Source organism: Amblyomma maculatum, chromosome 6 (genome assembly GCF_055883805.1).
Source record: "Amblyomma maculatum isolate TAMU_Amacu chromosome 6, ASM5588380v1, whole genome shotgun sequence".
In the NCBI taxonomy this organism is placed as follows: Eukaryota; Metazoa; Arthropoda; class Arachnida; order Ixodida; family Ixodidae; genus Amblyomma; species Amblyomma maculatum.
The window spans coordinates 134,398,416-134,422,204 of NC_139349.1; the positions used below are offsets into that span (position 1 = coordinate 134,398,416).

Consider the following 23,789-nt stretch of genomic DNA (forward strand, 5'->3'; position numbering starts at 1 on the left):
CCAAATATTGCAGCGCCCTTCACCCCTTTCTGAAATTATCTGGTGCCTATTACGCGCAGCTATTTTCTGTTCAGAAATCGCGTGGAAGACAACGCTCCACCCCAAAACAGGATGGGATTCTGCACTCACCTGTTCACACGGCACCACGTTCCAAGGAGATGAGACGCCGAACCTTCTCACAGAACGGGCACTAATATTCTCGGGCCATTAAAACGGCCGCGGCACTCTCGCTTCTCTAGCAATTTTTATTAACGCGATCGTGTTAAAAGCCATGCTTTCAGAAAACCAGGCATTGTCAGCAAAGCCCTGGCGGACGCTGCGAACTAGCTTTTCAAGCTGGGATTCAAAACTTCTAAGACACAACACGCTGCTCCCAGGCCATGGCTGTGTCTGTACTGCTTGGTTAAAGCACAGGTTTTTAGGTATCCATGTCTGGTTGTCATTTACATTTTAGGGGAAGCTTACAACTGCATACTTATGAATATGAGCGGTATAATAGTCATGAATTAAGTAGGAACTATAATCCTACATCCAAAATGCTACAGGCTGCATCAGTACATTTAATGAACTGAATTTCACCAATTTGCGAAACCAACAAGTACCAAAAGATTGATGATATTCAAGCCCCAGCAACCTAAGAGCTCAATAGTGTACATTAGCGCATGGCACCTGCAGCAATCAGCTGCTACTCTAACAAGATGCACTAAGTACAAGCCCAAAAACAAAATTACATTTGTTATACAAGCTTTGTGGTGAAGACCCAGACAGAACAACACAAAGAGGGCAATAAGAAAAACACAGCAAGGGACTCTTCATCATTTATTGACCATATCCAAGACTGCTTGGCTACATAAAACTCAAAAATACTTTAACAGCAAAGAATGATATGAATGAACGAAAAAAAAAAAAAATATACATGAAGGCCAAAAGAGAGAAACTCGCAAAGATATAGATAAGAATAAAAAATCAGGCCCAGTGCTGCACACAATGTCTGAGGAAGGCAAGGAGATGACTAACACTAGATGAATGCACCCTTCAAAGAGGATGAAGTGTAACATATCTGAGGCAACCCTCCATCATTGCTAGCCTGCAAGTGAACACAAGAACAAAGAAAACCAGGTAAGAACTGGCAAACGTGCCCTTCAACCAAATTTGTCAAATCCCCCCACCCCAACTACACAATGTCTCTCGCCCTTTCCTCGGGTGAAACATGAACGTAGTGGCAGAGCCATCAAAGTTTCTAGTTTTGGCAGCCAATAGCAGGTGGGGACGTGTGCACCACCACTGTTTCGTATTAATGGACCGCAGCATCCAGCCCTAGCAGATGCAGCGCAACCACTCGTTCACTGATTGCCCCATGGGTTTACTTTTAGGGTTTTATACTCTTAGGGTTACATGAGAGATGCTGCTTTCTTCGGAGCGGTGCAGCATACATCACAGCCGCAAATAGTAGCAGGCATTGACTGAAACATGAGCTGTCATCCTGCTTCGATTTGGGACCAAGACAGATGTATTGCCACTCTGAAGAATGTAGCCAAGCTGTCGTGCGTACACCCTAAGGGTGGACGACCTTTGCTTGCTGCTGCTGCTGCGGCGGCATCATGATAACCCGAAGAGGCCCACGCCCACTGGTGCTCCTCACGAGGCTTCCTCAGCATCTTCAGCCTTGGCTGCGCTGGAGCTGGTGTGCCAGGTAAGCCTCTCCTCATAGAACTGAATGACCACCTGGGGGCACTTGACGTTGGCCAGCCGTGATGGGACAAGGTCTGCCTCGTCGCTGTTCTTCCTGCAGGAACACACAAGGCAATGCGTATAGCGGAAAACAGTGGTATAACAAGAGCATGGCTCAAGACATGCAAGAAAATATATTAATTTGGCCTTCGAGGAACCAGGAAAATGGTGTGAATGATCTGAATATTCGAAGTATAGAATGGCCCTATAGACCTTTTCAACAAGAGGTAAAAGGCTGTCGCCACACTGGAAACAGGACAGTGCGCGCTGCAGAAGAAAGAGCAGAGGATTTACTTCCCCACGGCCATCCTACAAGCCCAGAAAAACAGATTTCTCCGAGGGCCATGAAAAATGTCCATAGAACCTACAAAAACCACCCGAAACGCACCAGCTCGCTCCGCACAATATATTGCCTGCAGATATTTCGCAAGTGATGCTCTGGAACCTTATACCACTACGGAACTTTTATCCTTATTATTGTATCAGGCTTATACTACAGTACTAGCAAGTACAGCGGGAATTTAATACGCAGTGTTCATGTCGATGGTTGCGCGGCCAGTCGACAATCTCGCAAAGCGCGAACAGCGTACGTGGGGCCGGGTGGGATGCGTCTGCCGCTTTATTCCGGTCATTTCTGTGTGAGTTATTAACGAGTGTGTTTTTCTGTTTTTGACAGCGGACGTCGTGTGCAGTGCCGAGAGCGCAGCCACGGTCAGATACTCGAAACTACATGGCGTAGTAACACAGTTACGAAAGCCTCGCCCCCGTAGCTTTGGCTTCATTGCCACAGCAAGTTGTCCCCGAGTATAGTCGTCGAGCCATTTCTTGCGGCAAAGCGTGGGCCAAGTTGTGCATGCGCAAGGAGCCGTGTGAGGTCAGAGGCAGCAGCTGGTGTGTCGAAGCAGGCGTCGCGGCCGCATTTTGCCACGCGCTTTGCCAGTGCCGGAAAAGTGACGTCGTAACCACAGCCAGCGCATCACTCTCTCAGTTGGCTGTATGGATAAAACGCTCAGCCACAATCGACTAACTATGGAGAAGGAAAGGCCGGCCGCTGCTCAGTGCATATCCATGCAGCTGTTGCTTTTGCAACTCAACTAGGTTTAAAGGGACACTAAAGAGAAAAACGAAGTGGGCTTGCATCGATAGAATGCCAATTCCTGGTTACAAAAAAGCCACTCTTGCTGAAAACAGAGCTGTTAGAAGGTAGTAAAGAGGAAGAACAGAAATACAGGTATCGCCGCCACAACCGAAACGGCAGAGACTAGCAGCTACAAATCACGCGATGCGCTAGGGATCCCGGAGGCTGACAAATGTGAATTATGTTGCCCATTTGAATGCGATAGTAGGTTTTGTCTCGAATATGATAACATGCTCTTATCCCACGTAAACGACGACAAAAAGACAATGCAAATTTTGCAAGGCAAATATAAATATATACTTGGCAGCGCCACAGGCGTCCACTTCAGTTTCGGCTATGTGCCGGCTCAGGCACTTCTTGCGTGCTGGATAGTTTCGTTTTGAACCTGCGGCGCCTGAACTACGAGCTCGGAGTAGCAGATGCGCCTACCCGAAGTGAGTATTGAATGAAGATCATGACTGGGCACCATGCTTGGCCCGCACATGCGAAGTATTCTCCTCTCCCCGCGCGCCAGCAACCATGGAGTCTTCTCTTGCGTCATAGTGTGCGTCATCCTACCCTACTACGTAGTAGAAGAAAACAGTTTGAATTGACTGGCGGGAACAAAAAACCTCAACTCATTATCTCAGCAATAATTAGATTTTTTTTTGCTGCAGGATATACAGCGACAGTGCCACTAAATGCAGTTTATTAGATTTTGATAGCATATCTGGGTGTCTTTAGTGTCCCTTTAACCGCAGTTAAACCACTGCATTTTTTTTTAGATTAAAACTAAGCGACAATTTTTTTGCGGCCCTTTCGCAGTAAAACGCAGATGTCCACCAGAGCTTCTTCAAGCAGTATTCACACGGGGGATTCTGGAGAGGATGATTGTGGAAAGGAGGCGTATGTCACAGGCTAGGCAAACTCGCTCCTGCTCTCGAGCTCACCAATTCACATGGGCAACAAAGAAGCATACAGGACAGCAGTTTGTGACCCACTAACATTTCTTTGTCACTTAGGGATACAACAAAGATAGCAAGTTCATCGAAAAAAAAAAAAAAAGAAAAAAAAAACAGCAGGCAAAATAATTAACCCTGTCCCGAAGAGAAGGGACCTGCACAAGAAAGATCAGATTATAAAAAAAAAAAAAAAGGGGGGGGGGGGGGGGGGGGGTGAGGGCAGATGTTATCTGCTCAGCACTGCCATGCCTTCTAGAGTATGAAAGCCGCACGAGCTGACCTGCTCGAACAGTGACATTGTACACTTAAACACACAAAATATGCAATGTATACATTGCCATCCGACGGTGCTTTTGTACAATTTTCAGGTACCGCCCGACAGTGCAGCAGTGTAGTGCATGGGAGCAGTGCACTGCATCGAGGCACCCAATACCCTGGCCATCCCGTCTTAGCTGTATCGTTTACGCTGCTCGTTGTCAGGCCCAAGTCTGGCCCTAGCCACATCATGAGAGTAGACTATAAGCTCACGAGGCTTACAACGCCAGATGCTACAAGCTTACAGCGACGGTGCTCGCAAGCTCGGACTACTGTGCTCTGGCTGTCTGCTTCTCCCTAATCACCGCTAGGCCTAAATTACTTCGCATCGAAGCCACAGCGGATGGCACTTTGTAATAGATCAGCGCGGCATTTTAGTAAATGGATCACTTGATCATGACACTTCTTTACTCTCAACCCCACTATTTCATAGCATAGGAAATGATTTTCGGCGACACCTTAGCAATGGAGCTAGCATACAAGGACACGGGCACTGGCTGTGAGCAAAAACTCCCCCCATATGGGTCGGCATTTCACAAGAAGCATTAATTTTTGAGATTCATTTTTCGAGAGCCTATTATTATGACAAAAACAAATTTTAACATGCTTTTTCGACGGTGGTGCAAGGGATCTGCCGTATCACTGGCACAGACAGCTTGCGCGGAAGGCAAGTCCGGCACGGCGATGTTTACGACGGTAGGAGCAGCGCCGGCATCTGACAATGGCAGCAGTCGCGGCGAAGGTGGATGCCCGGACAAGAACTAAATTGTGCTTCACTGCAGTCTGATGCTTCCGTTTGATGTGCTGTTGGGCTAGTTGTACAATATTTCAGACATGACAGTCGCGCGAAAAAGACACACAAGACAGGGTACAGGGTGTCTGTGCTGTTTTCAGAAACATGCCGAGTCTACATATTGGGAGTCATGTTAGCAAGCATGAACACAGTACAGTGTATCAGCAGCTCATCAGTGCCGGCACAGCAGCAGACGATGTGATAGCCTGTGTCTCTGTGACGTCTCCTAGCATTTAAACATGGCGATCACTGTCAATGGGAGGAGCTTCGCGGTGTCAGCTTCAGCCACTTATTTTGAAATAAGGACTGGGTCTACGGCGCTCAAATTTCGGAAGAATAATAATAAGGTCCAGTATCGTCTGCCAGACTACAAAACTGCAGGGATCAGATTTGTAATCTACAGGCCTTTTCAATCACACTGCTAAAAAACTGCGATGAAAACAGCCTCAAAATTGTTTTGAGACCCCTGGAAGCAAGAAACTGGCTGAGATGTCCGTGAAAACTCATTTTCTAGTGCAATAACTCTGCGGCTGTAACGCCAATCGCAAAAAATTTGGCACTACTGGAAAGCTTGCGTCACTGCAATACTCCTCCCATCGGCACCACGTGTCTAAGATAAAAAATAAACACACAAACGTCAAAAATGAGAAGACCTCGCAGAGCCACTTCCAGGCGCTGATTGATCAGGCCAGTCACGTGACGTTCAGCGCGCCCTCCGAGTGGCTGCTGGAAAGCGCACCACTGCTTGCGTCGTCTCCCACCTCACTCGCAGTCTCGCACACGCTTTTGTCAACTGCTCTGTAGTCTGCGAATCCGCGGCTGCCGTTCTGCATTTTTCGCCACCCCCTCTGTTGAGAAAGGCTTCGTCTGCGTGCCAGCAATGCAGCAGTGGACCGTCTAGAGGTATAGGACGAAGTATACATGCGGGAAGCGCTAACGCAAGCTTCCTACCCAGAAAAAGCTGCTGACGGCAAATCAATCGAATGAACCGAGGACCAGGTCTGCATCAATGCTTTTTGAAAAGCATTAGCGCACCGTGTGGTCCATCCCAAAAGACGAAGAAATGGAAGAGGCGGAGAAAGCGACAAGGATATCACACTGTTCCGATGTGGTACGGCTCCAATGAAAGGAAGTCTCCAGGTGTGTGGACATGCCAGTGCACTCAGTGAAGATCACTGTGATGTGTAGTGGAAGGGGGTCGTCTTTGGAATCTGTGCTAGGAAGCGAACCCAAAGACCTGGAGCAGTCAAGTAATCCTAAGGTGCAGTGTAGACGCAAGTTCCATTTCTGCGACTGCAGGCCACGCTGATGCGGTGCAAGCTCTCAAGTATGACAGTAAACGTTTGTGTAATCAGAATAGCCTCAGTCCGCGGCGCATGTGCCCGGAATCAATTCCCAGTAGTGGATGCGAGGTCCCAGCTCCATCAACTCGCCGCAACATTGTGATGCAGTTCAGTTTTAGCGATGGAGAGATGCGCTGCCAGGTCTATGACACATGTTTTCTAACCAGATTCGCACCATTCAGGTGCTTGGAACCGCTCGAGAACAACCCAGAAGGAAGCGTGCAGATAGCTGTCGTGGGGTATCGGCCACTGACCAGGGTGACACCACGCGGCAATGCGTTGCGTTGAGAGACGTGCATGCGGGTGGAGCGAAAAGGCCCACTGGGACAGGGGAAACGACATTGTGTGTCATTCCTTTGTCGCCGGCCGACCGCACCAGAATAAATGGTTGTAAACTCTGTGCTAGAGCAGGCGCAGTAACGCTCGGCTATGACATGGTAGCAGCGGTGAGCAAGTAGACTAGTGCGAACGGAGGACAACAGAACCAATGCTACAAAAGGTGGCCGTACACCAACCCGGTAGCATGTTAACCTTAACTACGCCATGCCTGATGACGTTGCGCCCCTAGCTTGCGCAGATGGCCACGCACCGGACGCCATATGTCCAACCCTCTCGCTGTCGCGCTTCAGCAGTGCCGAAGATGTCAAGATGCGCGATACGCTGGGAGCCGTAACGCCTCATCGCTGGCCTCGTCGAGCAGACGAAGCAACACAGATTGACACGCTACTCTACGCGATAAGTGAGAAAGTGGAGGACGTGCTGATTTCACTGAACCGCACAGACGACCAGATGACATCGTATGGCCAAGTGGCGAGTGCTTTTGTAAAACACTTCATCCCGAGAACGAATATCATCATCAGCCTGACTATACCCACTGCAGGGCGGAGGCATCTCCCATATTTCTCCAATTAACCCGGTTCTGTGCTAGCTGCATCCACTTGGCCCCTGCGAACTTCTTAACCTCATCCGCCCATCTAACTTTCTGCCGCCCCCTGATACGCTTTCCTTCCCTTGGAATCCAGTTTGTTACCCTAAGCGACCACCGGTTATCCTCTCTTCGCACTACATGTCCTGCCCATGCCCATTTCTTCTCGATTTCTACTAGAATGTCAGTAACTTGAGTTATTCCTCTGATCCACTCTGCACGCTTCCTATCTCTTAATGTTACCCCTACCATTTTTTGTTCCATAGCCCTCTGAGCTGTCCTCAACTTAAGTAGAACCCTCTTGGTTAGCCTCCCCGTTTCAGCCCCATAGGTGAGTACAGGTAAGATGCAACTGTTGTATACTTTCCTCTTGAGCGATACCAGTAAGCTGCTAGTCATAATCTGCAAGTGCTTGCCAAATGCACTCCATCCCAATCTTATTCTTCTGGTTATTTCCTTTTCATGGTCCGGATCTACGGTTACTACCTGTCCTAAGTAGACATATTCGCCTACTACTTCCAGTGCTTCGCTACCTAACGTGAACTGCTGTTCCTTCCTGAGGCTGTTGAATATTACCTTAGTCTTCTGCATATTGATTTTCAATCCTAGCTTTCTACTTTTCCTGTCTAGGTCACCAATTATTATTTGCAGTTCATCTCCTGAGTTACTTAGCAAGGAAATGTCATCAGCAAATCGCAGATTTCTGAGGTATTCTCCATCTACCATTATCCCTAACTGCTCCCCTTCCAAGTCTCTGAAAACTTCCTCTAAGCAAGCTGTGAATAGTACCTGGGAGATCGTGTCTCCTTCGCGGGACCGGAATTATCCAATGTTTTGATTATCGAAATGCCTCGAAAAACCTGACAAGAACAATTTGGATTGCGGTAAAGTTACTGCATTCACTTGCATAATGAACTCAACCCCTGCTTTTGCTGCTGAGAATTTGAGAGAGAGAGAGAGAGAGAGAGAGAGAAAAAGCCTTAGTTGATAGCGCGTCCCTCTGTTTCCCGTTGTCGCAGCCCCCAGCTTATTCCTTGGCAGAGCGTGCCACGATGCGTGTATCTTTTGATGTTAGTTCTAGTGTTGTGTGTGTGTGTGTGTGTGTGTGTGTGTGTGTGTGTGTGTGTGTGTGTGGGGGGGGGGGGGGGGGGAGGATTTGGTGCAGAGTGCCAATGGTCTAGACTAAACCTTTACTCTGAACTCCTTACCAGCACTCATCCTTCCCAATGCGACGTAGTAGGATGAGTGCCTCTTCACAAGTAGCCTGCGTCCCATGTAGACTTCACTGCACGTCGCCACGCTGAACAACTCAAACTTGATAAGCGCACACTTTGGGAGCAGCAGAATAGCGATGGAAGCCCATTATCCGAAACACCGGGCAACTGTGACCGGTTAGCTGGTTCGTGCGCGGCCAATGAGCAATGCTGCTGCAGGCTGGTACGGACAGCCCAAAGCTCATAAAAGTGAAACTGAAACGTAGTCAGCCTATTAAGATTTTTTTGATGAGGCCGTTTGTGCTTTGGTTACGGTACCTTGCAATCATAACCGAATGTGGCCTAACCGGTGCAAAACCCGTAGCGCCCGTCAGGGGACATGGGCGTCGGCTTATCAGTATTTCCGATTTAAGGGGGGAGAAGGGTCCCGAAACTAGCTTTTCTTTTAGTTACGGCTAGAATCTCCCGAAACTTTGCACGCAGACGTGGTTTTCCCTCCCGATTTCAAAAATGTAATCATAATTGAGTTGGTGGTCTTAGATCAAAAGTCATCCAACAAAGTCCAGAGTATAATTGGTGAATTTCTTATGCATCTTTATTGAACTTTCTCATTGCATTTCGTTGCTTCTACTTACATAGATTGATACCCAAAGACTTTTCATACCCGATGACATCCTTCGTTTTCTTCTAAAGGCACATCATCCTCACATACGTTGAGAGTAAAAGACTGCATTATTTCACACTGGAACTAAATTAAGCTTATCTCAAATTAATATTTATCCATTGCATAAACTAAAAAAAAAAAAAAAAAAAAAAAAAATGCCATTAGGTACCTCATTCCTATCCGAAGAAAATGGTACCAAAGTTATTTGTGTGAACTAAAATGAAGTTATCAAAACCCTGCGTAAGACTGTAGGGATCGACTAAAAATATGAAACTAAGAAAATGGTATTTGAAGTTTAAAATTAAGGGGAGACGCGGGTCGAAAAAACGGCGATTTTCAGTAAAAAAGTCACTTTTGTGATTTTGACTGTTTCAGCAACACTGATCCTTCCTCTTTAATATATTAAAAAATCAGAGCCGAAAACAGTCGCGAAATCATTTAAAAAGTCTGTTAAAGCACGCAAGGTGGCTAAAGAAGGGGCAGATACGACCCATGTTCAAGCGCGTGACGCGTCAAATCGCGGCGTCGCACGCCACTGAAATTTTGCAAGGCGGCAGGCCTACGCTTTTTCTCCCTAAAGCTGGCTTTGCCGCTTCACAAACCCCCAGCAAGTAATAAAAAAAAAAGTTTCGCCGCCCAAACCTAGCATTTTCACTTGCCATTTAAATCACGTGGTGCGATTTCGACCACGCCATTGGCTGTCAGTGTGGGAAGCGGCCATAGCTCGTCTGCTCTTCATGCGACGCGTAGCTCGCTGTCACGCTGGCCCGCTAGTTTTCTTTCGGCGCGTTTTCAAATTTCACATGCATCTTCGTGCTCATCGCTGCGATAGAATCCGAGAAGAAACGTGACTTTCGGTGTCGAAAGTACCGATCAAACCACGCGTTCAAGGGAAGTCACCGGCAAAGTGAAACGGCGTGCAGTGGAGACGTCCGCGGAAGCTAGGCCTAACCTCGGCGGAGACGACACTTTTGACAGCTCGAAGCCGGCTGGGCACTGAAGTTTCAGTGACAGCTTAGACGATTTCGTCAGTGCATTGGATAAGAAGATAAGGATCTTCGAGCGTTGAGGAGACCTAGTACGGCGAGTGCCTTTATCGGCGAGATCGGTGCCGCGAACGCACTGGCGAGCGAGCAGCATGTCGGGAGCGCGGACGCTGCTAACTTTCCGTTCGCGAGTTGGCCAAGAAGTGAAAAGGACTCTCGTCGTTTCTAGAGCTGCGTTGCAGCAGTGTAGCGTGTGCCACGTCCGTTGTGTCGTAGTCGTGCGCGGTGTGCAGCTCCGGTGGACGACGCCCTTCAGCCAGCCCGAGGGAGATTTTTGCCGTGAACGTCAATGCAGGGGTTGCGGCGCTCGTTATTGGTGCTGGATACAATCAACTTTCCCGATTTTGTGTGGTTCTTGGTTTGCCGAAACAAGTGCACCATAAGGAGTTTAATGCCATAACAAAAAATGTGCACCTTGTGGTTACAAAGCAGTGGCTGACAGAAGCAAGGTCTCAGCATCACTAAATAGCCAAGAAAGCACGCCTTGAGAATGCTGCTCACAATGTCACTGTGGGAGCAACATATGATGCTGGTGAATTCTAAAACGGTGCACTGTATCATAATACCCTGGCCTGCATTGTGTGCAATTTTCATGCAGATAGTGCTGCTACAACAGCAATAAACAGCTTTTGTATCTTTAAATCGCATTTTTCTCGAATTCGTATTTTGGGCCGAATATGAGTTTTGTGCACAATATTTTATGTCGTTATTTTAGTTCAATCAACACCAAATTTGGCATGCATAATCTTTAGGATGTGTAGAATGCAAGTATCTAGGTTTAAATGCAATCAGCAGTATTTTTGGGCATGCAAATTTAAAAAATTATCTGGTGCTAGCCACTAAAAACAAAGCACAAGATATAAAATTGTCTCAAAACATTGCATGCCAAGGGATTGTTGCTATGTTGCTTATTTGCACTCAGTGGAGTGTTGGGGACAAGAAGAACTAGTTGGCTCTGCCCTACCATGCTTGCTGCTGTGTACAGCAGCTGCACAAACATGCATTGTTTTTCACTTATGCATGGCATTTAGAATATAAAAACATTAAGCTATTTTAAAACTAAAAGCATATTTAGAAAGAGGAGATCAATCTCTATAAGTGGTGCAATTTTCATTCACCTAGCATCAATATTAAGAAAAAAATGTTTTCGAGGAGCATCTCCCCTTAACGAACAGCAGCATCACTGGGATATTTCTCACCAAAACTTACACGCTCTTCCCATTTCCAAAACTGCCTTCGAATATTGAATATGTAAACTAAAACTGAAGCTATCGCCCTAATGCACGACCAAGATAGTGTATGCCATTAGAAAATTGGCAAAATCCTTGAACATTATATATTATATTAATGGTAATTTGCAAAGTCACGATAGGGTCATGCAAACGTTGGATCACCCCCAGATCTTTTCAAAATGATTGCAGTGATACTAAATTTGTCATTGTCACTCAGTGAGAAGCCCAGTAAAGCCGAGTGCAGTGTCCAGAAACAGCACTGAGAAAAACGCATTTGCAATATTAAACAACCTTTAACTTCTGCTACACTGCAGTTATAACAATATAAATGGAAGGCTTTGTTTTTATATACTATACATATAACAGTCCCTTCCCCAAATACTGGCAAAAGCTTGCCATAAAGCCCATATACACCGCCATTAGAAACAGCATGAGAAGCTTCATTTACCATTGCATATGCCTGTGGCAGTGCCCTTCAAGGCAAACGAACACTCAAAATGTACAGGGATAGCGAACAAAAAAATTTCCACAGAGATTTCTAGCACAGATGATAACTACCACATTGAGAGTGACCAAGAAACACACTTTATGAACAAAAATGAGAGGAAAGGAAGTATTTTAGTGAATATTCGTCAAATCGCCGCACCTAGCGACCTCTTGTGAAAGCTGCCAAACCAGATATTGCGTCATCTTTACCTGCCTCCCTGCATATCCGTGGGATACCATCGGCATTGATCGTTTCTCAATGTAAGAAAACAACTACATCCTAGTAATACACTACAATTCAAGAGATGTAATCCGCGTTCTGGAACCACTCATGGCATGTTTGGGAGTGCCGAGAACAGTTAACACGAACTGGGGCTCAGACCACATAACCTAAAGTCCGTACTACGCCCAAAGTAACGGAATGGTGGAACGCACAACACAAACAGCCAAGGAGCGCCCGAAGAAATCTTTCATCATAAACACGGCACTGCAGAGCCACACCAGCTATGGAAGGGTTCTCTCCAGCAGAAGTTCTGATGGAACGCCGCATCAACGCAACTGTGCCATCCACCACCAAAATGCTCAAGCCGAAGTGGGTTAACAGTGAGTTCAGAAGCAAGAACGAAGCATACAAATTCCAGGCTCGCCGCAATTCGTTTCGTGAACCTTAAAGGGACACTAAAGACAGCCAAAGATGGTATGAAAATCTAATAAACTACATTTGGTGACACTGTCGCCGCATATCCGGCAGCAAAAAATCGAATAATTGCTGAGATATTGCGATAAGAAGTTGAGGTTTTCTCTTGTTCCCGCCGGACGAATTCGAACTGTGGCCTCTAACTACGTAGTTGGAGTTGAGTGACGCACACTATGACGTAAGCGGAGACTCCGTGATAGCTAGCGAGCCGGCGCGGTCCGCGGCGTCGCATCCCTCAAGGGCCAACTTGGTAACAGCGTACTCGCAATGACGGCCTCAGCCGAAATAAATAAAACGATGAAGAGAGTAATTTACCGAGCGATGGGCCCATAAAGGAAGAAGAAAAAAACATAGAGGGCTTGTAATGCACAATACTTTACATGTTTCTCAAGCTTTTGCGCTCCTTCTTGCACTGCGTATAAACAAACCGAGCCCTCGGTCATCGCAACGCTTCCTGACATGTTTACATACAAATAAGATTTAGTTACCAGCAAAATAGTGTCCTCGCTGCTGCGCTTGTCGGTTTTGAAGCTTCGTCGCACTTTTTTCCTTCAAGGTTTGTGCTACAGCTCCGTGTTCAGCGAAAATTACGTCCACGGTAGCAGAACATGACCGAAGTGCCGGCGTCACTACATTTGCCAGCGCTGCGAAATTCCACATGTTAAAATGGATCCAGTGCACAATATAGTGCGCATTGGCATCCAGAACATTAGTTGCAAGACGTGAGAGCAGGCAGCATGCGCCGATGATCAAGAAGTTGTAATTTTTAGACCGGCAACAGAAACTTTATTGTAAATGGGACCATGACATAAAAACTAGAAATATTTCCAAGGTTTCTGTAGCGCGGCGTAGCCGAGCGGTTAGCGCCGAACGTTACGGAGTAAGCAGTAGAGAGTTCGAGTCTCACCGCTTGGGGCGCTTTTTCTTTTTTTTTTTTAAAATCTATTTTTTTTAACCTTTTGTAATGTATTTCTGGTGCTTCATTATTTTTAGTTTTTACTTTTTACCCGAGGCCCTTTTTTTTCGCCGGGCGACGAGCGCAATATATCGACGCTCTCCTTGGTATGAGCGGCAAGTATGCCCCTTTTGTTTACGACGCCTGCAAATAGCACGTTGAAGGTCTTGTTGACGCAGTATATGTTGGTCAGATGTGCCATGATTTAGTGAACAATTGAATGATAATGCGTTTTTCCTTCGGTACTTAGCATATGATGCTTTTCGTGGCGTACGTAGCTGCAGTCAAGCGGTCAGGTCGCAGTTGAAGCGGCAACGGCGGCGATATGTTGGCGCAGAAGTGTGAACGAAGGAGTGTGTCGGCGGTAGCGGATTTCGCTCGCTCGTGCCTCCGAATGCTCAAATGGGAACCATCAAGGCGCATCTGCTGCTCCAAGCTCGTAATTCAGGCGCTGCAGGTTCAAACAAACTATCCGAGTTCGCACGAAATGCCTGAGCCGAAACATAACCAAAACTGAAGTGGGCGCCTGTGACGCCTCCAAGTATATTTTTGTATTTGCCTTGCAACGTTTACGTTGTCTTTTCGCCGTCGTTTACGTATGATAAAAGCGTGTTATCATGTTTGAGAAAAAACATACTACCGCATTCAAACATTCAACGTAATTCGCATTTGTCAGCCTCCGGGATCCCTAGCGCGTCACGTGATTTGTAGTTGCGAGCCTCGGCCGTTTGGCTGTGGTGGCGATACCTGTATTTCTGTTATTCTTCTTTACTACCTTATAACAGCTCTGTTTTCAGTAAGAGTGGTCTTTTTGTAATCAGGAACTGGCATTCTATCGATGCAAACCCACTTCCTTTCTCTCTTTAGTGTCCCTTTAAGGCACAGCAGCCAGGCACACTTGTGCATTTGCAGTCCCTTTTCTTGGCTTTGCAAAAAGCGAGGAGCGAGAGGACATGTTCTGGAGCACGTCCCGCAAGCCATCTCCCCACTGCAGCACTAGAGCCCAGGAAGTTGACTGAACATTTATGGCGGCACGTGTCCGCAGGGAACCAGTCAGAGGCAAGACTTGGCGCGGCGGCGGAGAGAAAACGGATGCAGTACCCAGTACCAGTGACTAAGCACGGCGGGTGAGGAGGGAACCCGTCTGAAGGTCAGCAGCTCCGTCTCCTCTGTGGACAAGCATGGCAGGTCACAGACGAAACAACAGCTTCGAAACAGCTGGGGTGCTTTCCCAAAACAGCGCAAAAATGAGAGATTAGTAGTGGAGTTGGGGACGTTCGCTTGGAATTCTGCGGTACCTTCCCACAAGAAGAGGTGGCTCGCTCACACTCCTGTGCACTCACTGTCAGGCCAGCAGTACATGTTTTGAGTGGGTAACATCTGTGACACGACAGATTTATTGCTGAAGTTTCGACGACACGTGGCGGTATGCGCGCCTGCTAAGGTGGAAAATCTGACAAGCTGCTGCGTGCACTGCATGTCTTCACCAACCAAGTCGTTCAAATTAGCACACACAGTTCTGCATAAAGATAGATCTCAAATGCCAAGGTAAGAGAGCCAAGAAAACCAGGCACTGTAACAGATGGCAGCGCATGCCCTTGCCACCTCTGGTGCCTGCGAACACACGCTCCGCAAACAGGGTGCCGTTGGTCTACACATGAGGGATCAAAGTGAGGCGCTTGTTCCAGTGTCGCTGGTTGCCCTTCATAAATTTACTTTACAGTAGACTCTCATTAATTCAAACTCGAAGGGACCCCAGGATTTTGTTTGAATTATCAGGAAGTTTGAATTATCAGAAGTTTTTGTACATACAACTGGGCAAGATGACAGAGCACACTATGACCAGGCATCTATTTGAATCATTTTTATGCCCTTCCATACCTCAACTACACAAAATAAACAAGCAGAGGTGAAAGGTACACAACAAGTTTATTGGTCATCATCTACTGTTGACCAGACCTTTTAAAAAAATCGTGAATGGTCGACTGCTTCCGTGCTACATGAGCTTTCAACACAAAGTTCTCTATGCCCGTGAGAGCAGCCAGTTCATTTTCAGAGTTTTCTGTTGTCATCAGAAATTGGCAGACTTGAGCAATGTGATGGAATGATGGAATGCTTGTGCAGATGTCACAGTGGATTGCTCTTGCAACTCCTCCTCACTTTCACTACTGCATTCTGGTGGCATCACCTCCGCTGCCAAGTTATCAAGTGTGTCCTCCCTGCACACACACAGGTCATCATCACCAGCTGCATAATCGCTGAGGTCGGCAGCTAGGTTGTGCACTTGCAGAGCAGAGAGCACTTGGTTTGCATCGTCGCTTTGCAGGCAACCTTCATCTTCACTTTGCTGGCAGTCAGGCAAGTCACTGCTGCAGCCAGGGATGCGGAAGGCGTGCTGAAAACAATTTCGAATTGTTGTTGGCGTCACAGCACTCCATGCAGCAGCAAGCATCCCCAACGATGAATGCAGTGTTATGGTGTATGGCACTAAATTATCCATACACACCAACATTCTCTTAAGTAGCAGCTTCCTGTAGTGGACTTTGAGGCATTTTATTACCCCTTGATCCAGGGGCTGGAGGACAGCTGTTGTATTGGGAGGCAAAAATTCGAGGCGAATTGCTTCTAGCCCCTCCACCTCGCCATGTGCAGGGCAATTGTCGACGATGAGCAATACTTTCCTCTTCGCCCGCTTGAACTGCCCGTCCAGTTTACGGAGCCAATCCTCAAATAAGGATTGCGTCATCCATGCACGCGTGTTTCCCGCGTAATCAACTGGCAGTGTTCGGACACCTTTGAAGCACCTGGGGCACTTTGACTTTCCGACACCAAAAAGTTTAGGCTTATGGCTTCCGTCCATGTTGGCACAAACCATGACTGTCAGCCTCTCTTTACTAAGTTTTCCGCCAGTGCACCGCTCGCCCTTTCGACACAAGGTCTGATCAGGAAGGCACTTGAAAAACAGCCCCATTTCGTCGGCGTTATAAATGTCAGCTGGGGAGTATTCATGCAGCAGGCTCTTCAGTCGCGTGTGCTGCCAGTCAGTAGTTACAGCTTCATCGACCGCTGCCGCTTCACCACTTACACTTTTGAAGACGAGGCCGTGTCGCTCCTTGAAGCGAGAAATCCAGCCATCGCTGCACTTAAAGCCTTCAATTCCGAAGCGCAGCGACAGCTGTTCAGCTTTCTCCCGCAGGATTGGTCCACTCACTGGCAGACTGGAGCTCCGTGCGCGCTTCAGCCAAAAGAGAACAGCCTTTTCGAGTTCTGGGTGCGCCGCTTCCCTAAGCCTTTTTCTGTCGGGCGCGAAGCGGCTTGCGTTGCTCCGCAGCTTGTCTTTAACTTTTAGGATTGTTGTCAGCGTACTTTTAGTGATTCCATATTTTGCTGCCACTGCAGTCTTCTTAACTCCAGCGTCGACCTCTTCGATGGCCGCCAATTTCTCTTTGACGGAGAGCGTCCGATACTTTCCCCGCGGCGACATGATCGATCAGGGAACGAGTGTGCTGCGGCTGTCCGAAAAGCAGGTCATGTGCTACAAAGTCGGCCGACAAGCGTCACTTTCGTACCCGTCAGCTCTTTAGGTCACGTGCTACAGAGTCGGCCAACAAGCGTCACTTTCGTACCCGTCGGCTCTTTTTTTTTTTCCCTCGCGCGGCATGTTGACGAATGATTTGCGGTGAGGTGCACTTATTGTTACATTTTTTACTTTTTGACTGTTACGATATAAAAACGCAAATTTTGAGCTAGTTGCAGCGAAGCAGCAGATATTTTTCGGTATGAACACGCAAAAAGTACGAATTAACCGAATGGAGGAGTTTGAATTAAGCGGTTTTTAAATACATTGAAAGCATAGCGGGCAAACTAAAATTTTGAATTTAGTTTGAATTAACCAAAAGTACGAATTATCAGAGTTTGAATTATCGAGAGTCTACTGTAGTTGTATGTGTGACTGTCATGTGCTGCAGTCACACAGTCACACAAAGTCCGAGACGCTTCACCGCACAGCATCCCCATAATGCAAAGGGGCAGTTTGTAACGAGGCACCACTGCTACGGCATTGCTTTGCAAAAAGGGCCGTAGTGGTACTTGCGATTTTATAGCAATTCTTTGACATTCCAGACAGTGTGAGCAAAGCAATGCACTTCCCGAATCAGCGAAAAATCATCTGTGTTGGATAGCTTTCATTTCAAATACATGCACAACCATATTGAGGTGTTTATCAAACAAAGCAAACTTTTTGCAGCCGTTTTTTTAGGGCTACTTGATAATGCAAATTTTCGAGTAATTCAAACATTTTTCTAGAGGGTCAAATTATTGAGATTTTAGTTATTTAAAAGAAGCGCTGCACACTCGTTTGTGCAGTTATATTGCACCTCTCTGGGGAAAACCTTGCCTCTAGCCTATGAGGTTGGCAACGTAAGATGTGCAATATGCCATGAGAACATGTAAACCACATTCGTGCAATGTGTGTGTGTGTTGTGTTGGGTTTTATGGCACATAGGCACACATGCAATGTCTCCGCACTCACCACTTGATGAGGAACATCAGCTCCCCGCTAGAGTCTGTTGCGCCAATGATTCGCTCCGGCTCCAGTCCCCTCTCGAAGCCTCGAGGTTGAGTCTCTTCCTGCACCACCCCAAGAAAAGAAGCTCTAGCGGGCGAAGACCACCGCAACCACGAGCCCTTTCCCCTTTTTGGAAAGTTCATATTATGTGGAATTCACGGCACCCAACACTCCCTGAACAGCTTCCCTCCTTTACCTAAGCACAGTTATAGAGCGCTAGACTCCACCTATATCGGGACAGCAAGTGCCAAGGTTGCTAACATGACATTTTTAGCCAGAAAAGAGCTTGAAAAAAGAGCCAGAAAATCGTGAAAGCAATAAGACCGCATACTCCAACATAACCCAAAAATGTTAGCAACTGCGCAGAAAATTATCCCTGCAACACTTTTTATGCCAATAGCACTAAAACAGACCAAAACCAAGAAAACAGCCAGAGTATACAAAGTGTCACACACTCCACAAAATGCCCCAGTCAACTTAAACTATTTACTTGTCAACACATAGTTGTTTCTTACGGGCCATTATGGCATTTCTCAACAATGACCTCCTTTACAAACACTGATATTTCAAAAGGTCCACCACACATCCTAAAGGTAAGGAAATTCCTACACTCATTTGCTTGGCCATAAACACACAAGTTCGAGAGAAAAGTATGTGGCAGCAATAAGTCCTGATTAAGTCTAATTGCTAATATATCACAATTAAAGGGAGATGCTACTCAGAACAACCTGTTGCGTTGCATCTGCACCAGTAGCGGACCAACAGGTAGTGAAAAGCAGAGTCAGACTGCAAGCACTTGAACATGGGCAGTGGTCGCCCAAGCAGAGACCGGTCGAGAGTTAGAGAGAACTTAACGATCAAATTTTTTTTTTTTTTTTAGTTTTTGTCATAGCTAAATGAAATTTGTACCTCCAAGCTTCTCTTCTCAAATCAGTTTATTTCAATCTTAATTGGTTTAATTTTTACATGCCATGATATTCTAAAGATGATGCGGGTTTGTGCACGCTTGGGTGATAACGAAAAGCACAACAGAGCGCTGAAAAAAAGCCCTTATTTCCCAAAATGAACAGTAGGACTTTATAAAACATAGAAATACAGCGTTCCATTTGCGCTTTATTATAGAAAAAAAAAAAAAAGTCAAATGTGAAGCTTCAGCCTTACTGTTCTCAAAAGAGAAACTTGAAATTGTACTGAATGCATATGGTAAAAGCTCTGAAAGTTGTTTCCTTGAATTTAGGACACGTGAAAGCATAACCATGTCAAATTTCATTGATTGGACCACATAAAATGCTCAAATTTCAGTGTACACTCCAAAAATCGAACAAAATGAGGAAGAGAAAAACAGATGCGATGTTTACTACCATCATCATGAATGAAATTCACACAGAATGCCAGCAAGGGTGTCTCAAAAGAGCACACAAAGTTAGAAGGCACCAACCCCATACATTACCCCGCTCACAATCCCTGCGACCGCTGATTACACGTTCACAGTGAAGCGATCCGAATAATATGTCAACGAAATGGTTGTCGGATGCATGTCATTTAGTCAGTATAGGCCAGCAAACAAGGGAAGTCCTTTTTGATGTTGACGATGCCGCCTCTGTGGCATTGTCAGTAGGCGGGACATGCCCCGCTGCCGATGAGGTCCATTATGCTGATCTCTCATAACTGTGCTTCCACCCTAGTCTTCATGCTTGTTTTGGTTGTTGAACATCTTTTTCTTTTGCACAGATGCACTGACAAAACCAGCGAAACACCGGATAAAGCTTGAAAGAACCAAATTGAGTGCATCGTATCTGCCAAAATTAGGCCTAACAGCAGACAAACTTCCCATCACCAGAGCTCTTCGGTTGCGCTTGGGGCACCTTCCTTTATATACCGATGGTTTGTCAGTTCCGTGAACAAAAATAGCATTTCTCATTGACATCTGACTGGGAAAGAAGAAAAACACAGGCAGAAGCACTGAGAAAGCACGTCCCCTCTCCTTTGGTCACGCTTTTCCCTCGAGTGATAAAGAAACGTCAGCAGTAAGAAAGGGCGGTCCTGTGCACTTCGCCGGTCCCGTCGTGTTCTGTGAGGCAGGAAACAGCAACAACGCTTTTGGCAACTACCTGCAGCTCCCTAGGGTCGTTTTTAGACTTCTTCACGAGCGCCAGGGCCGTTTTGCGGCTTTCATTTCTGCTTCTTTGCCATTTCTAGTGTTTTTCCTATCCCTTCGAAGCCTAGGTGTGGCAGCAGTGCCCCTTTCCAATACATCTGCTTTCTATACAACACAAGCCAGTGGAGGAGAAAGTGTGCTGGCCACCTGTGCCTTTCGTGTTCCTGCATACTTACAACAGAAACTATGCCTTTAGTGTAACATTTGCCATCGGCCTCAAACTTTTTTCCCTCCCTCATCCTCAGCGCCTCTGCTGTCTTGGCCTCAAGAGTTTTTCAGCGCTGATCCTCCCACCTCACAGAGTCAAATCCTAACGAGGTAAGGGTGAGGACGTCCACATAAGGGTTCACCCTCGTGAGGATGTCCATGTCTGCTCTATACTGCAAAGTATAAGTAGGCCTCGAATATACAGAAATCAAAGGCGAATAAACAATGTAACCAAGAAGCTTCAGAAGCAGCAAACAGAACTGCTGAAGCCTGGACCCTGCCACAGCCTGCTCAACTGGAAACGAGCAAGCCGGGCAACTGATATACAGTTCGAATGCCTAACAATGGAGCTGAATGCAGCTTGCAGGGACTGAGCACTGGCCCATACTACCCATGACACCAGACATCTGTCATTTATATGTATAAAAAATGACTTACACACAGTAATATATTGTAAGGTGCCCTCATTGCAGTAACAAAAAGGCTGCTACTGCTTGTCACTTGCAACATATTACCTGCCATGGCCATGAAAAATTACGGCTGTCAGCAGTTAATTCCTCCATGGTGCCATCACAACACTACGGATGCATTAGAAACGCACAACTGAGAATTGAAGCAAGGCACGGGTGGAAGCTCGAATTCTATCTGCTAGTTCGGCCCTGGCCAAGGCCCATGAAAGTCCATGGAATTGGACGGATGCACTACAGGTCTCTCAGTCCAATTTGTACTCTCCAGATGGCAAGCAAGAGACTGCCTAAAAGCACTAATCAAAAGCAGAGCTAAAAGCTGCATTAAGAGAGGTAGCCTCTGGCTGCATCAGCCAGAAAGTGAGTGCAATCTTCACCAACAAATCTGCTACACAAGCAGCTGCCGCACCTCAGGGGTGGCCACTTTGGCCTTCTTTTTCTTGGGCTCCTCGGCAGCTCCATTGGCCTTAGCGCCTACGGCACGCCTCTTGTCCTCTTTTTTCTTGCGCTGTTCCTCGAATTCCTGGATCAGCTCGGGGCAGTCCAGGTTCGACTGCGGCTCCCACGTGTTTTCCGAACTGGAACGGCAAGGAAAAGTGCCACATCACTTCGCACCATTTTTTCCAGCCATACATTACAAAGGCCAACACAATGGAATAAAACCGTGGCAGCAAAGCCAAGGCTACCCTTTAGCCTACCATTCCCCACTGCTGTGTGCAAGAAAAAAAAAAAAAATAGAAACACAATAAATGAGCTGAAAATGCAAAGCAGGTGCATCTGAAGACTCCAATCAAGATAATGAACAAAAAAGGCCACCAGAACAACTATTATCCTCCATCTCTAGCAAATGCCAGAATGAAAGCGACGCTGAAAAATTAATGAAGCAAAGCAACCTGCTCTACATTCGTTTCAACAAGTAACTATCTCTGCCTCGGCACAGACCATACAACAGTTACTAAACAATTTTTCTATGGGAAATAAGTGCCTACATGACTGCTCTTGCAAATCTCCAGTACACGGCACCTAACCCTTTGTCATCCATGGATGGCATCCTGCATTTTGTTCAAACGCCTTGCACAAGAAGAAAATTCATGTATGAAGAAGTTTGGCACCGCCGCATTCAAATGCAATTTGAAACAGAGAAGACAAAAATAAAAAACACATTAACGAAATGTGTTCAAAATTAAGACAAACGAAGTTAAGACAAACGAATTCCCATGTATGAGGAGGGCTTTTTTCTGCAAAAGATGTGTTATCCAAAGCAGATTTATGAAAGCTACAGCCATGAAAGCTACAGGTTTCATTCACTAAATCTTTTTATGGGGCTGAAGGGAGCACAAAGCAGACATCTGCCTCTAGCTCTTAATTCTTCGCCTATTTTGCAGGGAGGTCTGTGTGCGTGCACGAGCAACAGCTGAGCCAACCTTGGAATGCAAGTTCAAAACTTTCCCTGGTAAGCACACGCTACACACACTGCAAATCTCTAACATGCTGGCGTTTGCTCATGTGCACTTCACCGTACAAAGGCGTGCAAAAAAAAAAAAAAGAAAGGTCATAACTAAACTCTGCTCGTGTACGCATGCCGTGGCTTTCCTGGCAGTACAATGCAACACTACTTTGCTCCATGGTGATGTACACAGGCTGCGGTACGATTGGGCTGTGGGTAAACAGTGGTTCTAGACACTGGAAAGTCGCGCAGTGCGGCAAAAAAGTAGCACCTGACGCTAGTTTTCTGTGGCCACTACATTAAATAAATTTTAATACTGCTGCCAGTACAGACAACAGTAAAAACTGCTTACTCCGCGTAGCCCTTCCACTTCAGGTAATACTCCACACGTCCGTTCCTAACCCTCTTGTCCAGAATTTTTTCGACGGTGAATTCTTCGGAGCCGGAGGAGTTCCCGTCTGGTGACTTCCTCTTTCCAGACATTTTGTGCTGCAATGAGAAATGAGCAGTAGTTAGCGCGAAACAACGAAACAAATGCCGCGCGTACCGAAGAACGCAGGCTAAAGCTGCAATCTGCACGCGCGGCAAATGATCTGCCCAAAGTCCGAGGGACGGTCCTGTTGTGTTCACGAGGTACGCAGCATCTACTCATCATCGCACCTGTGTGACCGAAGAGAACCGAAGAGAAGTTATCGGCTTGGAAGAATGAATATGCGATGTCTCGTCGAGAGAACGCCGCTCGTCGTTAGCTCGCCCTGGCTAAACTGCGGTCTGCGGCGACGCTGTAAGCGAAGGCTAATTTCATGTTATGCCAAATGCTCTACATTTATTCAACAGTACTACAATAATAATTTAGCCGACTCCGCGGCACTTGGAGCAACGCTCTTGAAAGTTACTGTTAGGCTTAACAGAGTGGGCGCACAGTCCCGTTCACAACGCGCATTACAGCTTGCTTACTAGAAACAGGCCACCCACTGCTCACGTTATCTACATACAAACTTACTGCAAGTACCGAGGTACACGCGACATACAACTCAAAAAACAAAAACGCCTTGTGCGAGGCCAATATTATGGTAAGACCGCCATGTTAAACTCGACTCGCAACCTGTCATCCCCGAAACTCGGATGAAACTTATAAAAAGAAAGCAACAAGCAAGGGGTGTAGTCTCCAAAGCAATTAATGCATGTGTTGCGTCTTTTACAAACAGTCTCGAGTAACAGAAATGGTCATAAAGTGCGCTCTTACAATAACTGTTGAAGACCCAACGGCCACTGCGGCGACTCAAAACAGGCACAGGCGGGAAAACGTTCGACTGCATACAAACAATGTGAGCGTGGTGAAGCATGAGACGTAAAGGGCCGCAGCAAATGCGCCAAATAAAAACGTCTTGATCAAAGCAAGGTCAAAAAACAACATAATACATGAAAAATGTCTAGTTTAAATAAAATAAGTTTTAGAAACT

At 46.5% G+C, this 23,789-nt stretch overlaps 1 protein-coding gene across 1 annotated transcript; it reads right to left on the bottom strand.

The window, feature by feature from the left end:
- Nucleotides 1-885: 885 nt before the first annotated feature.
- On the bottom strand, nucleotides 886-23,688 carry LOC146186802 (chromobox protein homolog 1-like). Its single transcript, XM_084607424.1, has 5 exons — nucleotides 23,573-23,688; nucleotides 22,679-22,815; nucleotides 21,289-21,457; nucleotides 18,012-18,109; nucleotides 886-1,786 (listed from the first exon to the last, which is right to left on the bottom strand). The coding sequence occupies exons 2-5, from the start codon at nucleotides 22,807-22,809 to the stop codon at nucleotides 1,639-1,641; spliced, it is 546 nt and encodes a 181-aa protein (XP_084463550.1). The 5' UTR covers nucleotides 22,810-22,815; nucleotides 23,573-23,688; the 3' UTR covers nucleotides 886-1,638.
- Between the last annotated feature and the right edge of the window lie 101 nt (nucleotides 23,689-23,789).